The sequence below is a fragment of the Xiphias gladius genome, chromosome 4, assembly GCF_016859285.1.
Source record: "Xiphias gladius isolate SHS-SW01 ecotype Sanya breed wild chromosome 4, ASM1685928v1, whole genome shotgun sequence".
In the NCBI taxonomy this organism is placed as follows: Eukaryota; Metazoa; Chordata; class Actinopteri; order Istiophoriformes; family Xiphiidae; genus Xiphias; species Xiphias gladius.
In genome coordinates, this window is record NC_053403.1 from 17,898,623 (window position 1) to 17,916,495 (window position 17,873).

The 17,873-nt window shown below is 38.2% G+C and overlaps 1 protein-coding gene across 2 annotated transcripts in view; it reads right to left on the reverse strand.

Annotated features, from left to right (window-relative positions):
• The window catches only part of atad2b (ATPase family AAA domain containing 2B), a 66,534-nt gene that overhangs the window by 6,340 nt on the left and 42,321 nt on the right, over window positions 1-17,873 (reverse strand). For both annotated transcript variants that reach the window (XM_040125244.1, XM_040125243.1), the window contains exons 25-27: window positions 11,693-12,421; window positions 10,431-10,561; window positions 505-633 (exon numbers count right to left, since the gene is read on the reverse strand). In XM_040125244.1, the coding sequence (XP_039981178.1) occupies window positions 505-633; window positions 10,431-10,561; window positions 11,693-12,421 (989 nt within the window). The remainder of the gene's footprint in view (window positions 1-504; window positions 634-10,430; window positions 10,562-11,692; window positions 12,422-17,873) is intronic.

Sequence of the window (17,873 nt, forward strand, 5' to 3'; positions counted from 1 at the left end):
CCCGTTTATAATGTGCTTAACACAAGATAGGACTGCAACTAACCATTATGTTCACTATAAATATAGAGTTAATTGCTTGATTTTTACATCTAACAGTCAAAAACCCAAAGATACAGTCATAGAAGACTTAGAAATAATTAAATAAATAAATAAAATTAATTAATTAATTAAGTAATAATAATAATAATAATAATAATAATAATAATAATGAGAAGCTGGAATGAGGGAGTTTTTGGTATTTTTACTTTTAAAAAATAGACAGACAATTAAACAATTAATCAGAAATGTTACGGATTAATTTTGCTGGTCTACTAGTCAATGTATCAACTTTAAGATGTAATCTACAATTTGACAGACTGCATTGTATTTGATTTTAGAGTTATATATCATTTGAAGATTACTGTACTGGTTCAGGTATTCTGTCCATACTTTTTGGCTGACAAGCGTTCAGACAATTAAACGCACTTTAGAAAGGCTGACCCATAGTATGTCTCTCTTACTGACCTCCAGTAGCTGAGTCTTGTCGTACTCTCTGCGATACTGGTAGATACACTGGCTGAGAAGGGAGTACAGTCTTTCCAGCTGCTCCACGCTGTAGCCCTCACTCTTCTTCACCACCATTTCCAGTAGTGCCTGCGAGGGATTATACAAACAAAAACATTCCAAATAAAGTATTACAAGTTTTTTCTTTTTTTTTTTAGACATATACTATACATGTTTACTAATACCCCCACACATGTATGGAGAAGTAACAATGGAATAGACACAGACAGACAGTGCTGAATAACTGGTCACACAAGGTAAGCGCTGATGTTATTGCAAGGAGGTTAAGCATTTGGAGTTCAGCTGTATTCAAAAGCAATTAAGATCAGAGTGACAGCTAATTAAAGCTAATCATAATTAGAACCAAGTTTACATTTCACTGCTACTTTAATTAAAACATTCTGGACAGTCAAAGACCCTTTTAATTGACCTGTTCCTCAAATCTTACCCAAGCCAAAGTCTGTGTATATGTGTGTCTACTTAAATACAGGGCTCATCAGAATGCATAGACTGAGACAGCAAAGGCACAATAATTAAAGTTACCATCACTGACACAAGGCAAGTAAAGAAACCTCAGCAGAAATTAAATGGTGTGTATGTGTGTGTATGTGAGAAAGACATTGACCATGTGTAAAACACATAAACCAAGGCAATGTCAAGATTAATAAGACGTGAATGTTTGTCAAAGCCTCTCGTCAGCAAACATCTGAGAGATAATTAGAGTGAGAAGAAAAATTACAGAGGCAAAAAGGTTAGTATTGTATTAATGGCTGTACTCCATCTGACTATGATTTCTGTTTAAATGACAGAACATTTGTCTTGATTAAAGTTAGAATGAGGCTTCACATCAACAAAAACTTCTGTAAAAAAAACCCAAAAAAAACCAAAAAACAAAACTGAATCCCAAGACAGACTTATGTGATGATCAGAAATTTGACTTTAAGAGCAGTACTTCACTTTGTAAGGATATCTTTACTTTGCATCACAAACACCTTTGATGGAGTCGGGGGAAAGTGAATTTTAAACCTGAGCTGCCCTTGGGATCCAATGTGACTATTAGCAATTCGGCTGCTTCCCCAAATATTTCTCCATAAATATCATGAACAGGCTAAATTATATCATGAAATGTGACATTGTAAACATTATGGATATAATGTCATTGACTCCACGGAGCCATGTTTAGGTTTTCATTGTATTAGCTTTATACTTGTTGTCAAATTGTTTGTTATAAAGCATCACGAACAATGGATCCCAGAAAGTGTCCTAGGACAAGAATCAGGACAAGCTTTGGCTACTGTTACATGAGTACCCTTTCTTCTACCCACTACAATGTTTAAATTAAACTACTGGGGGGACAGGGGAGATTATTAAGGCTTGTCCGAGGTCTGCATTCTTCACATTGCTTTCTTGTTTTACATTCTTTCGTTGCATTACAGAAACGCACTACAGCCCTTTAAAACTAATTCTGCCCCGCACTTATCACCTCCAGGCTATTTCAATGGTTTACAGAGCCTCTCCTCACCTCTTCGTCAACCTCATTTTTCCAGACAACACTTTTCCGACTGTTTTTGGATGCATTTGTCTTTTCATTCCCTTCTTGTTCATGTCTTTCCTCCCCTCTTCCCTCTCTCTTCTTCCCCTCAATGTATTCTCCTCTTACTGTTAGCCAGCTGATTGCAGCTGTGCACTTCCCAGCCTTTGTAAGCTCGATCAGGATGTCTGCGACAGTGTGGGGTAAATGGTGTGAGTGTGTCTTACACGGGCTCAGTGATTGACTGAGCTCACTGCACACAAAAGGGCAGTAATCCCATGCGTTAAAGACTGCTACTGACACGGACCATTTAACCTCACCACCTCTAAACTCCCTGCTCCATCTTTACTCACATCTCTATCTATTCCATGTTTCTTAAGACCGCAGATGGAGTATGGAGTTAAATTAGTGCTTAAATTCTGCTTTTGAGAGAGGATTTTATCATAAAGGGAGTTTTTGGCCATGCTGACTTCCAGGATTTATTGTAACACTAATTAATATTGGATTTATGTTCACATCTGATAGTAGATAGTACACACACTAAACTGTCATAAGTTTTGAGAAATATAAGTTTAATAAAGCAGAAGCAATTCATGTGACTGGATTCAAGACACAGCTATTTAACCCCTGACCTATAAACCAGATTACATGCTGATTCTAGTCAGAGCAGCAACCTCATACATGGGCATGCTAGTATTACTCATATTTCTCATGCCTTCCAGACCAGGTTAAGATTACTGGGAAACAATGAAACCACCACTTGGTCTGGGTTGCTACATTTTTCAAACTCGTCAAGCTGCTCTTCTGACAGCTACATCAGTCTGCATGGATTATGTGTGTTACAGAGCACACACTAATAAATTAATAAATTAATAAATATCACCTGTGCTGTGGTGAATTGAGTTAACCATAATTCTGTGTTTTAAATTTGTTTTATACAAAGCCCTTTCAAACAAACAACCCGTAAACAATCGTATATGCAGACTTGAAGTAACTGTGATATAGTCGAGGGTCGTCATCTTTGATCACTGAGGGATGCTTCACTAGCTACTATACATGTATGTGTGCTTAGGTGATAGTGGGTGTGTATGAAGAGCCTTTTTCATCGCTGAGTGAGAGAAAAGAATTACCAGGCAGCAAGCAAAAAAAAACAACAGTTTAAAGCCCAACAGTCGCCGTAACCAGGGATGCTATAAAGGCCCCAGTACCAACCTCTAAGAGAACATTCACCCCCTTCTTCCCCTTTGATTTTTTTTTTTTTTTGGTTTCCAATACTAGCAAAAGAATTAATTATAAATGATAGTCAATAAAATATCCAAAAAATATCCAGTCAGAGTGGCAAATAATGTGAACAAGGGCACTTGGTCACACAGGTAATGTAATATTGATAGTCCTGTAAGGGTCAGGGACGATCATGACAAATCATATTACCATGGTCTAAGCACATTAAAATGAAATGGTCATCCCTTTCAGCTGGGCATGTAAAAGCCCTTCTGGGGTTGACAACCCATCTTAAATATGCAATGGTTGGCTTTACTTGTAATATTAAAATCACTGAAATATGCCCAGCCATTTAATAGCTGTGAGTTTTCTCTATCTCAGTATAGATGAGGAGAAGATATAGATTATCATGTGGTAAGGTCATTTGTATAAACTCTATATCAAACTACATGATCTAATACATGAATAAACTTAATTCACTGATATTTTTTAAAATTGCATTTACTTGTGATTTTAATTTGTAGCCTAATTACATTTTTTTCTCATGAAGACGAATGTAAATTAACATCTCCATGTATTTCTGTATTTATTTCAAGCTAAGCCTAGATTGCCACCAGACTCAGAAATTCATACTGTGAAAATAATTTTTCTAGTAAGAGTACATCTGCCTAAGACACCCAGTCAGACCAAATAATAAAATAAAAAAGTAAGTTATATAAATGAATAAATAATAGATAAAACAGCAAGTGCATTCCAGAACAAAGATCATTTAAGGACTTGAATTAAATCTGTGGAGAGCATAGAGTTTCATGGCCAGTTTCCTGGACAGGGCATAAACTAAATCAGGAAGAAGCCATAATAATGGTTGGATGTCAGCACTGATCTCCTGATTCTATTTGATTTTGATTCACAAAGTCCAGAATGATTTCATTTCAATTAGATTCAGACAGAACAAAAACTGAAAGTCTGCTCACTAATTTTTCTGCACTGTTTGTGTTTACAAGACACCAGCCTGATATCTGCAGACAGCTCTTAGCTAGTGTTAACTCCCCGGCAGGGTCAGACTGAATAAAGTAGAATCTACACACTGTTCACTTGATTTCCATGGCCTCATAGCCAGAGGTAATATCTACTCAACAAACCCAAACCAAGAGATCAAATCGCAATTACTCGAAAAAAAATCGATTTTTTTTTTTCTTCCCCCCTATCCAGCCCTAGCCATTATTAAAATAGTCAATCTTGGTTAAATAAGTGGCTTTCCTTAACACATCTTAAATTTAGTTTCTTCTTGACTATGGACTAGTGAGACCAGTGAGATTCATTTCAACCAACTACTTAAGCACTGGCCTGTGGTGAGGGCTGAGGATGTTAAATACAGGGCCAGTCAAGTTAATTGTATAGCTCAGTATCCAAAACAATATCTCACTGGGTTTTATAGGCTCCAACAAGAGTTTCAGACCAGGTCTAAGCTCTCTGAGGAGACATAAAAATAACCTTGGCTTAGAGCTGGGAAAATCATTCAATGTAAGGATATTTACATGGATATTTAATGATTCATCAATATGTATCACAATATGGCAATACGCCACACACATGCACTTCTTACAATTGGTTCCCATAAGGTAGTGTCTTTCTCTTTTAGCATTAACATCATTGAACATTAACATAATGTCTGATATAATTATGCAATAGAGGCAAGCATGCCACATACTGACCAAACTACCTTATCCCTCTTAACCATTCTGGTGTTATCCATCCATGCCAGATTATAGATGTAATTGTAAGACATTAGACCCAGCACTGCCATCATGAAATTACTGTGTCAGCAAGGTGATTTTGTAGTTATAGCTTGGGCCAAATAGACTCCAAATATAATAGAATAAAATGCATCACTGTCCAACTGTGCCACACTGTCCTATTGGAGGGTAGTTACTATCAAGTATCTCTCACTATTTGCCACTATTCTCAAGACGATATTTTGGTTGGTCCGAAGTGATTTTTTTCCCCAGTTAAAATTATTTACTTTATAGATTCAAGACAGTAGACATCGAATATCACCAGGGTATAAAGGAGGATAACCCCTTGCAATGATGTAACAGAAATAACCCCAAACACACCTTCAGACACCACTGCAAAATTACCAGATACAGAGATGATGTTTTCAAAATAAATGAATTGAAGGCAAAAAATGTAATATAGGAAAAGTTTAGGATTAGGTCAAAGATATGGAAAGGATTAGCAATTGGCCAGCTATGGCTTAACTTAGGGTAAACCTCAAGGGAAATAAAGGTTAATCGATGCAATGTCCTTTACATGCGTAGTGCTACCGGTGTGTGTTTGTGTGTTTTGTGGAGGGAAGGGTGTTAAACACTGAAATGAGCTGACCCAGCACTAAGCATTTCAGACTGTAAATTATGCATTATGAGAATATGTTTTCAAAATATACAAAAAATGTCTGGAAAACTGGATACATCTAAGTGAACTGCTGCTTCTTAAAGCTCTACAGTAGATTTCTGTCATCAAGGGATTCTGAGTAGTCAGGTAATGAGGCTTGTAATTCATTAACGTGACCCTCCTTTTAAATTCATTATCTTTTTTTTAATTTTACCTTGACCTGGATTCTCACCTTGGCTATTAACTAACAACTATAATAGCAATCACATTTCCTTCAACCCAAATGCTATAGTGTTTTTGCCTCCACTAGTAGACCAATACTGTTGACATTTATTATACTTGCCAAGGTTGACAAAAGAGAAGCCAAAAAATTAAACATCCTTTTCATGTACTGTTATAAGTACAAAATGCCACATAATCAAAATCTTTAGTCTCTATAAACCAAGGGTTGAGTGGGATGCATGAGGTGTGAGCACTTCAAAAGGGCATAATAAATTACCCCGAAGGCTTGGCAAAAAGGCAAGCTACTACAGAACGTGAAGAAAATAGTAGAAACTGGAATGTTTACAGTATTTTTTGTGAGCTGTTGACACTATTGGCCCTCACCTGCATGGCCAAGAGGCACAGCTATGCAATTGCAATTACATGCAAATAGAAGCACTGTCAAAGCCATCAGTAGGAATGAATGAAAATAAAAGAAGCCCATCAAATGCTATCTATTTTTATTGACAATCAAAGGCTGGTCCAGCACTACTATTAAGCTGTTCTCTTTTAAATAGACATGTGGCATGGCTATTTCGCCATAGGGGCCCCTGCTGTTATTAGTACTAAAAATGCAAGAAGATGAGAAACTAAAATTAGGCCATTTCTATTGACAGGCTTCTCTAAAACAGGAAGCCCTGACATACTGTAATAGCTAACCATCAAGCCAAAAGGCTCCATACTGTGCCAGCAACTAGAAACACTAGCTCTTTCTAGGCAACTGCTTAAAAAAAAACAAAAAAAAAAAAAAAAAACAGCAGAGCAGACGATAATCTGTGTGTTCTTGGTAAGATAGAGGAAAAATTGCTGGGCCAGATTGGATTTCTTGTTACTGAATTCTCACTTACAATTTTCATCACCACTTCTTCCAGTCCATCTGTGGACAAGTGTCTGATTATTGATGAAAGAAAACAGCTGAGAAAAAGAAACATTTTGGAGCAGTGAGAGAAACAAGCCTCGAGACTTATTTATTCATGCTGGGGAATTCATTTTGATACAGACAGCATCAAGGATCATTTCAGTGAAACTGGCAAATAACAGAACTTGATTTTACTAAGTGTATCAGAGCAAATAACTGTGCCATGAGTCTGAAAGGCAGGATGTGAATACTGAAATAATACCATCTCTGTCCTACAGGCTTTAAGTGTAGGTTCTTTGAACAAATTCATAACACTCTGATGGTATTTAATTCCAGAGAGATTTCAGAGCCTCTTCCATCAAGTTAAGAGTCAAAAATAATGAGCCCTCTACAATCAATGAATACGACTGAAGGAAAAGGGAAGGAACAGTACACCACTCACTGCGGGCTCTAATACACATCAGGCAGCGTGCCAGTCCCAGCTCTGCCAGCAAATATCTGCTTAAATGGTGACTCTCATCCTGCACACCGGAAATTCAATTTGTTCCGTAAGCCGGGGATGAAAAAGCAATTATTCACAGTCCCCTCTTTTCACGATCTGTTTCTTTAAGATATCTCCCTTCTTCCCCCTACTAACAAATATACCTCCATGTTTGTGCTATGTGTGGCTGTTCATTGGGGCAGCCAGTTGAAGCACTAAGATAGGGCCACATAAAAAGCCTGTCAATCAATTTGAAAGATTGAGTCAGGTTCAGCAAGACAAGATGCTTACCTCACCATACCCATCAAAGCCACTAGATAATGGCTTGATAGCATGTCACTACGTAGCATTGAGGAAAGAAGTAAGCGCATGTCAAAAGAGCACTTCTTCTACACCAATTACACTACATGGAGCCCCCTTAAACCAAGCCCCCCCATCCGATCAGTGAGAAGTGCTGTCAGGGGAGCCCACTGAGCCGAGGCTCCAATTTACACTTGGGGTATTAGGTGGGACCCTAGCGTGACTGTGCAAAGTACCGCAGAGCTGCTTCACATGCTCACTGTTACTTGAACAGATTCTAGTACAAGTTGGCAGATCTAGTAGGGCAGAGAGAAACTCATGTTTGAGTCATAACCTTATTTCCTTAAAATGCTGCTAGAACAACACCTGTTGATTGAGGGATATGGAAATGGCCTGCCACTGTAATTGGCTCCCTCCAAGTTTGGATAGCAAGTATACAAAATGTTGATAGTTGAAAGATGAAAAGGGGAGGGAGACAGTGGCATAACCATAGGGTGAATGGTAGGGTTGGATAAGCATCAGAAGTTAGAGTTAGTCATCTAAGAAGGGCAGTGTAACAACATCAGCCCAAGACAAACCTATGGATCTGGGGTAAGCTTAAGGCTGGTCACCCATGATTGAATTTCCCCATCCTTTTTCACCATACCTTTAATACCACAAGAAGAAAGAAACCTTTCAGCACATTTGCTGCATTCTACTGTATGCCTCAGTCAAATAATGCTAATGTTAATGCTTCTAATTATCCAGATACTAGCTCTTTGCCATCTTGTTTATGTTGAGAAGCTATAGAAAGCATGGAGGACAAAGGGATGGACCAATGCCAAGTGCAGAAGGCTTCTGAGATGAGAACTATACATCTAAGAAGCCAGTAAATATGATAGGGTACACCAGCAAGAAAATAGGAGAACAGGTCTAGCTACCACTGCTGGCTCACTAAAGATATCATGAATGCTGAGCCTTCAAAAGGGAGCAGGCCAAGTATGATTGTCAGTGCCATTTTTACACTACCACCTATTAAATGTCTGTACACAAAAAGATGATTTAACAACCAATAGGATGCAATAAGTGACTAATGGAGAGTATAGAAATGAACAACTTTTTCTTTTACAGAAGGGAGGAGAAACATTAAAAAAAAAAAAAAAAAAAAATCCTTCAGCTACAGTGCCACCAAAATTTAAAATTTGAACTTAAATAAGACAAAAACAAAAGCATACTGCTTACATTTTTAGATTATAGCTCCACTTTTCCATAATCACATCCTAATTAGTCAGTAGCAAAATGTGACAACTCACCACAGTTGGTCTGCTGCAACAAATTGGTCTATATTTCAGTGTTTTCCTATCTACTTGTGGGATTTTGAGGCTCTTTATTGTTCAGAATAACATCTACCCTCTCTTAATAACCTTAATACTTAATATGTAAGAAATGAAAAGCAACTATGTATTTAATAGTTGACTACACTGTAACTTCTGAGTTTTCTGTCTCCCAAGATTGTCTGTAGCTAAATAAATCATTTTATTTAATTGTTCAGTTCGTTTAATTATTTTTGTAATCCGCTGCAATGTTCTTCAAGTGCTTTAACACATCAACACTAATTCCTAACTGCTGAAAAAACTGAATAATAATATTATGACGATCATAAGAAATGACCATGGACATTTTGTGTGACCATCCTCTTCCTGCCACATCATCGCTTTGATACAGATCCCACTACCTGTAAAATCTCTAATCCACAGTCAGTGCACAATGCCAAATCATCCAGCTGTTACATCCTTCATGGTCTGAATTAAAATGATGAGGATGTAGAATCAAACAAGATAATGATGGGGCACTGACTGGGATATTAAAAAGGTAAAATCTTGGTGGGTTGTAAGAGGTCAGATAATGTTTTAGAGTGGCTATGGAGCATTTCTTAACCAATCATTTGAGCAACAGTGCATGTGGTACCCTGAGACTGGCGTCTTCAAGCTTCTTAGCAGTTTTCTCAATGCTGAACATGTCAACAAATGCTGCAATAACACATTAAACCGACAACTGACAAGAGAGCAGAACAATCAACAATAATCAGGTTGAAAAGCTCTAGGTCTAAAACAAACACCATTTGAGAGGAAATTTGAATATAAATTGCCATTTATCACACTGTGCGCTCAAAAAAATAAGAGTCAATTTGCAGATGTAAGGAATGCACTTTAAGCAAAAAACTTCCTGCTTAAGTACTGCAATAGAATAAAGGGTTTACACTGAATAAATAAATAACCAATAACATCTTCATATTCAAATTAATACGCATACACTCCAGTAAATTGATGCTAGATGGTGAGTAATAACTAGAAAAATAATTTAAAGTGTCTCCAAAGCTAAAATCACCTCAAACACTGGATACAGTGCCTACAAAACGGATATTTTTATCCTTGTGGGTTTTTGTCGGGCCATTGTGAAAGTCTTCATTCTCTGGGCACTTAGCGCTTTTCTTAAAATGCAAGAAATATTATTTTAATAGATCATCTTTTTATAGCTTTGAAGGGCACAGTGTACAATTTGGATCATTAATTCTTCATTCTCTTGTCATTTTAAGAAATGCATAGGTGTTACTAATAACATTAAAAATGGCTCTGTTCTATTCAAGCATTTGACAATAAGCCAGCATGCACGACACCCACACCCTGAAATTGAAGCAGCTAAATGGAATTCAGTCGTCATTAATTTTATTATTTACACACCTGCTTTAGTTTCCATGCTGTACTGAAAACATGCTGAACCATGACCCACAACCACACTGCTAATCAATCAAAGAATTCAATGAACCGTCAAATGGACAAAATAATTTTTAAAAATTTTACCGAAAGTTGCTGATGGTCAACCACTACCGGAGGATGCGGAGGGACCAGTTGAGGCTCTTCCTCTGTCCTTTCAGCAGATCCCTTCAACTGCTCTGATGGGCTCCTCTTGCATTTCATCACTTTGGAACCCCCTATGAAAATGTAAATGGATGATTGGTGGAACAAAGGTTAACAATGAGGGACATATGAAGAATTAGAGCAGTGTGATAGCAATCAAAAAGCTTTAAATAAATGGGAGAGCCAAATTTCAGACCAAATTTTTTTTTTCACATTAACAACTGGATAGTGCAAAGTGGATAGTTTAAAAATAAATAAATAAATAAATTCCAAGTGCCATGGCTAAGATTAATGCCATACTAAGGTGTGAGAAAGAAAATCCATTTGAAGCTACTACCAGCTGCTGAGTGCACAAGATTTCACATCTGTCCCCTTTCCTGCCCATTTATAACAGTGTTCAAGATACGTTTTAATGGAAAGAAAAGGGCTGGCTCAGCTTGTAATGAGAGTGGGGGCGGTATGGCTGAGTTGTCTGTTGTTTAAAGAGCCACAGTTTGTTGGTTCTGTTGTGTGATCGTGCCTCTGATGGCCTCTCCACGTTCTAGCAGCACCATTACCTCAGCCTTCCAGCTGGCCTCTGCTCATCAAAAGCCAAACCACAAGCTCATAATCAAACACATAAACTTATTGCCTTATCTTTGACTCAAACACTACGAAATAAAAAATACAGTATATTTGAGTTGAGTTAATTATGTCCTCTTCTCTATTTTAAAAAATATTTTCTCTCTATTTATTATCTGTTTTCTAAACCAAGTGTAAACCAAACGACCTGGATGATAATCAAGAAAGTAATGTATCCTCATAATAGAGTGGTGGGCAAAGCACTAGAAGTGCGAAAATTAACAGAATTTGTTACTTGCTTAAATGTATAACTACTACGAAAAATGAAGAGACCAAAAAAAGGTAGCAGAGACCTTGCACCTTCTCTTCTCGTTTAAAAACTTCCTTCAGATGCAGTTCAAACTCAGAGCATCCACTACTCAGAAAGAAAAATCAATCTAGCTTATACAGCAAAACATTACCTGAAATACACCATCAATCATTGGGCAAGTTAGGTTACTTTTACTCCTAGGTAAAAATGTTAAATATATCTGCATTTTCAGGCAATACTGAAAGCACTAAAACATGTAAAAAAAAAACATACTAAACACAAAAGGAGAAAAAGTAATGTTCCATTTAACCAATTGTCCAGTCTAGCTTTATACCTTCTTTGTCTTGATCTTCCTCAGCACTTTCTGTTACCTCCCTCCCATCCTGGGGAGGGTGCTCCTGAGTTTGATGGCTCTCATGTTTGTCTTTGTGCTCTTCCTGTTCTGGCTTGTCAGAGCCTTCAACCATGCTCTGAGGAGTCCTTTTCTCAGTTTCACTGCTCCTCTTGAGGCTCTGCGAGTCCAGACTGTCCATTGACTCGTTTCCATTCACACAGTCCACTAGGAGACCCTCTGTGTGCTTGGGATGGGCCTCAGCATCTGAGGACTCAGACGTTTCAATCGAAGGCTGGACTTCAGCCTGCTTGGCATGGCTATCCCCGTCCACCTTGGGATGAGAACTGTCACCAAGGAAATGCAGCTCAGTTTGTTTCTCTGTGTTTTCACATTCTGCCTCTTTGGCTGTAGATTCTTCCTCCTTAGGTGCTGGCAATTCTCTGGCTTCATTGGCATCTGGACGTTCAGCTGGAGCTGCAACAGGAGGCTCATTTGAGCTCTCCTCCTCTGTGGAGGGGGCATGGGGATGGTGGCCATTGGGCTGGGGACCTGTCGTATCGCAAGATGATTCCTCATCCTGCGTCAAACATGAGTCACTGGGCCCTGCAGCCTCAACTTCTGCCTCAGGCTCGTCCTCCTCCTCTTCTGTTCCTTTCTTGTAGTTCTTCTTCTTACGGATAATGCCCCGCCCCCATGATGGCCGCCGGCGAATCTTCCGCTTTATATGATCTATGATTGAAAGAGAAAGATAGTGAGAAAACCTTATTAATTCAAACATGCACAAAACATTTACAAAATTTCAGAATAAAAAGAAACTACAAAAATGGCCATCTGTTCAGGCGCCTGACTCTTAACAACATTGAAATCATTCTGTGCCTTCAGAAGTCAACACTTCTCAGGTAACTACAATTACCATCCTCTTAACAGGGAAAAAATTAGATCCACTTCACTTCAAATGCCCATTACACTCATTGAGTACATGACTGGACATGTGTATATTTGTCCAAACAATTCTCTAGGGATGTTTTTTTTCTCTTGTAGAAAAAAAAAAAACATCTCCTTCCTCACATATCTTGCAAGTTGACCGTATTTAAATCTGGAAATCTGGGCTTGTTTTAAGAGTAACAATCAGTGGGTGACAAAGAAGACAAAGAAAGTATCAGAAATAGGCAGACAGAGACAGCGGCCCTGTTATATTGTGACTGTTGGACACTAATGACAACAGATGGTGTTTGGGGTTTTAAGAGGAAGGGGAAAATCAAAGCCTGCTCAATGAAAGAGCAGTAAAAGTTTCACAGCAAGCAACCAAGAATGCTAAATGCAGTGAAACTTCAAAGCATTTGCCTTCATTTAGCAAATACTCAGATACAGACACAGAAAGAGTGTATAAGAGAAACACATAGGGACACAAGCTTTTGAACCGGACAATGAGCAGCATTACCATGATCTGGCAGTGAGAGACACACCCTGACCCTAAAGGCACCCTTTGGTCTTGGCACCAAAAGGCCTTCACAACTTAAAATCATCTGTTGAGCGCCATCAGGCAGCTCTGACACCATGTAATTCTGAGTAATGCCAGGATAGAAACTGTAATTCTTTCATAAAACAACTATCTAAAAAGGGACAAAGAGATAACTTAAAAGGTACAACGTATAAATGAGCTCCACTGTGGATAGAGCCAGTAGATCACAGAGGACTTATTAAAATCCATAAAGTCCCAGCCATTATAATTCTGTCAAGGGTCATTGGAATAATCTAAATCTGCCAAAGTGGGATCTTATATATAATCAATAACATATGCAACCTTGGTTCTCAAAGGACTAGATGACCAAGACCCCTTTAAGTTATTCAGCAGAAATTATACTGCACAATGTAAACTCAGCAGAGCTCTTTGCTTTAATACTAAAGAGTCTCCATTGTGTCATCTGTACGTGCACCGAATTCCCCACAAAGATATGATTAGGCAAACTGACCAGAAATCATTACACGTCTGCGTGTTGCCTGTCAAATTGTACCACTTCCCCCAACGCTTTTATCCGTGGCTCATCTTTCCAATCTAAAGATCTGATTATGCTTCTGTATATCAGAAGAAGGCAGAAAATGAAACTCAATGTTAAGTACTTTTTCGCAATGTGAAAAGAAAATTGGAAGGAAAAGAAAGGGGGGGGGGGGAATCACACTAACCGAAAGTTACATTTTGTCTCCCAGAAAAACACAACAAAAAGGGGATAATTAGTCAACTGGTGCTTGATGATGGGCTCCTCTTTATGAACTGTGTTTTCTAGTGACCCTATTACTGACCAGCCACACATTTCCTGTCAGCCAAAACCAGCACACCAGACAACCTAGAGGGGAATTGAGTACACTTGGTGCCAGCTAATGCTGTACAAGTATTGTAAAAAACAGTTTATGCAGTGGCTACATTTGGGTATGTAATACCAAACTACTATCTTATCACACACACTTTCAAGGACATTTCAAATGAGTACTTTGTAAAACTTCTTAAAAAAAACTATATATAAAGCTATATCTAGACGACCATGAAGTGTATGTACAATCTTTGTCAACTGCTGGTCAGAGCAAAAGAATCCAGTACTATCATTTTGCCTAGACTTTCTCTGTTGCTTCTCTTAACTCTCATTATGTTTCTCCTTTCAGTAAGATTTAAACTCTCCATCTTTCCCTGGCTATTTTAACACACTCTGGCATCTGTGGAAGCGCTGCCTTGAAATTTTTACTGCACTCTCATTTTATAATAAACCAAATGTCCGAGCATTGCTCAGGCTATATATGTATATATGTCATCAGGCTAGGGGGCTAAGAGATACTTTTAAAAACAGGGCTACCAGCATTCTGCATGTACAAGACAACTACAGCACATCAAAGGAAAGGATTGCCTGTCTCCCACAAATATCTACACAGACTGGTATTTAAGACACTTAAAAGGGTAGGAGAGAAACTGGGCAGTATTCTCTGTAGAGGAGGCTACCAGAGCTGGAGGTTTAAAGAGACAATGAGACACATCCCCCTGCCAAGGCCCCCAATCCACCGGCAATCAAGCCCACAGTTTGTATATCTCAAGTGGATACAGGGGCTGCTGTTGGAGTTAGTTTTCAGGTGGGATGCAGCTTTGGTTTTTGGTTTCTTGTTTCTTCTCCTCTGATCTGGAAGGAGGAGACAGCCATAGGGTAAGCTATAGAGCAAGCAGAGAGCCTCATTCATCTTCAGGCATGACTGGCACATGGGATAGATTCTCTGCTGTAAGTGTAAGGAATGAAGACGGAGAGATCAAGAACAAAGATGAAAAGGACCTGCCTGGCATCTTGAATATTTCTTAATGCTGGCAACCAACCAATAATGCTTCTTTGTGTGTGTGTGTGTGTGTGTGTGTGTGTGTGTGTGTGTGTGTGTGTGTGTGTGTGTGTGTGTGTGAGAACATTTCCCATCCTGTCAGAATGCTCAGTTTTGACCACCATTTATTTAATCTTCAAAATTTAGATTTCATTTAGAAATGTCATGTTGCTATTTCCAGTGATTAGTCATATCCTGGCGCTTTTCAATTTTTGGACAGAAAATATTACTTTCTGCTCTAGATTTTAAATATATGCCTTTTTTAAAAATATATTATGACTTGTATCAACCATAGCGAAGTAAGGCAAACTTCAGCGCTGTTATTCTGTAAGGAAGATGATAAAAAAAGAAAGGCTAATTTTCAGCTGACCCCCTTTATTTCCCTTTTAACCCTATCCTAATACTTACTTTCCACAGTCTTTTTTTTACAAAAACAAACCAAAACAAAGAATCCACAATTAAATGAAAAAGGTCTCGCTAAGGTCAGCTATCATCATGGCAGCTATGAAGCGTACTCCTGAGAGATGAAAAGTTTAGACAGAATGGCAGCAAATGACTTGTCATAGTCTGTTATTAAATAATGCATGAAAGTTGTTAGAACATGGATAGCCAACCACAGAGGGTAGATACGCTTTTGGGGGAGGGAAGAAGGAATGGAAAAGAGAACCAGAGCACTTTGTAATAATTAAAAGTGCCCATCCCATACAAGATTCATGTGGTCGCAGAAATATTTCAAGCTCACATCACACGTACTTGTCAAAACAGTGTGTGTGCATTGACAAATACAGCTTTTGAGAGCAAAAAGCCCCAGGAGATGAGTATCCAAACTGCCATACCAGCAATATTAAATAAATAAATCAGTCCAGTGACACGAATGGACAATTCAGCAGCCTACTAGGAATGCCTTTGGGTGGAATTATGAATCAATGTCTCTTATTCGCTGATTTCTTTATTGATTAATTCCTATTATTGAGTAATCGGTTCACAGCTCATCAAAAGAAAGTCCTACCTAGTGTTGAAGAGAGGACACAGGAATGAAACGTGTAGAATAAAACTTATTAGAAGTGATAACTTCTATACTGTGGGAAATGTTAGAAGTTTTTTCTTCCCCACGTATACAAGGTCAGACAGATCCACTGTCTCTACAGCACAGTCAAAGCAGTAAAAGCCACAAAAGCCTTGCCAGTATAATCTAGATAAGTTTCTATATACGGTTTATAGTAGGGCCATCCAAGGAAACTTTGAAGCACCCCATGCCCATACTATTATGCAATATGGTGTAGGTTATTTATCACTTTTATATCAAGACACAAAAGCGCATAAAGGCAACAGTATCCATTTCTGATAGATTGATAAGATAGGTCTGTGGGTTCGATGCCACATCATAATTAGTACTAACTCATACTTACTGTATACCCAAAAGCTAGCTACACAAATCTAATGTTGTAAAATGTTGGGAAATTATTGATGGGAAACCAGTATGCTTCACTTTAAATGTGTAGGCACAGAGTATACAGTACAATTCATCTAAAATGAAGGCATCACACTTCCCATTAACCCCACCAAAGCACACAGAAATACTCAAAACTTAACTGAAATGAAATCATCTTATTCTGACCCGTTCTCATCATCAAGTATAAAATGAACTGTGACAACAGACTGTACACATGATAACAATGGCCATCTGAATAATCTCACTGATCTTCAATAGCTTGAAACACAAAATCCACTTTGGTAGATCAATGTTATTGGGTCATTAGTTCTGAAACAGACCACTGCTCAATTTTCTTTTAAAGGAAGGTCTTCATTGTACATTTATAGTTTAATGGGCTACACTATATAACGACCTAGGACGCTGCTGTGTTATGCACCTAATCAGATGTTTTGGGTAGGTCTTCCATTATTAGATGTGACATATTTAGGAGTTTACAAACTAAGGACCTTTTCTTTATGAGCAAACTTTTTTTGCAAGTCATACCAGTATTAATTGCTGCTTTTTTATTAGATCCCATGTTTCACATACAAAGTGAGTTCCATCTTAAAATTTGGGTAATTTATGTACAGGTATAAATGTTTTTCTGTGGCACTGGTCTCAAGATTCTTTTGGCAGACTAACTGTCCAAATTCATAGACATAGTCCTCTCCTAACCTGAACAGATGCTCTGTTGTTTACTAACCTACTTACCTCCTTATTGCTGCGTCTATGTGAATCGTTGAAGTGTGTGTGTGTGTGTGTGTGTGTCTGTGTGTGTCTGTGTGTGTCTACGTGTTTGTCTGTAGGGGGATGGAGTGTGTGTATCCACGGCAATGAACAATACTTCCTTAGCCTCCAGAGAATGCTTGCTCTATAATGTTGCTGTCTGAATTCGCATTTAGGACACTGGGCCAACACTGGGGTAGAACTCCTGCTGGGAAATACATTACAAGAATTTGGGAGATAGGAAAACAATTGCCAGAGAAAATTTGTGAAAGTACATCAATCAGCCACAACATTAAAACCGGTAACCGGTTTTAATTGAATAACCATATAGTATTTGCTTGTGTATTAGTCAGTGCAGTATCCAGTTGATTTGAGATTCAAACCAGTCACTGCGTGAGGACTATAGTTCTTAGCTTAGACTTGAAGCAGAAATGAAAAAGACATAAGATTCCAAACTGAAAAATCTTACACTTTCAAATCTGAGGGAGAAAAAAAATGAAGCATGGGATAGCATGTGATATATGAGAGTCTCATTCTTGCAATATATGAATGCAATGTGTTTATACGTGATATAAAGCTGTTTCAAGGGTAATGGAGGATTGCCACTATTTTCTAATTAACAATTTTTTT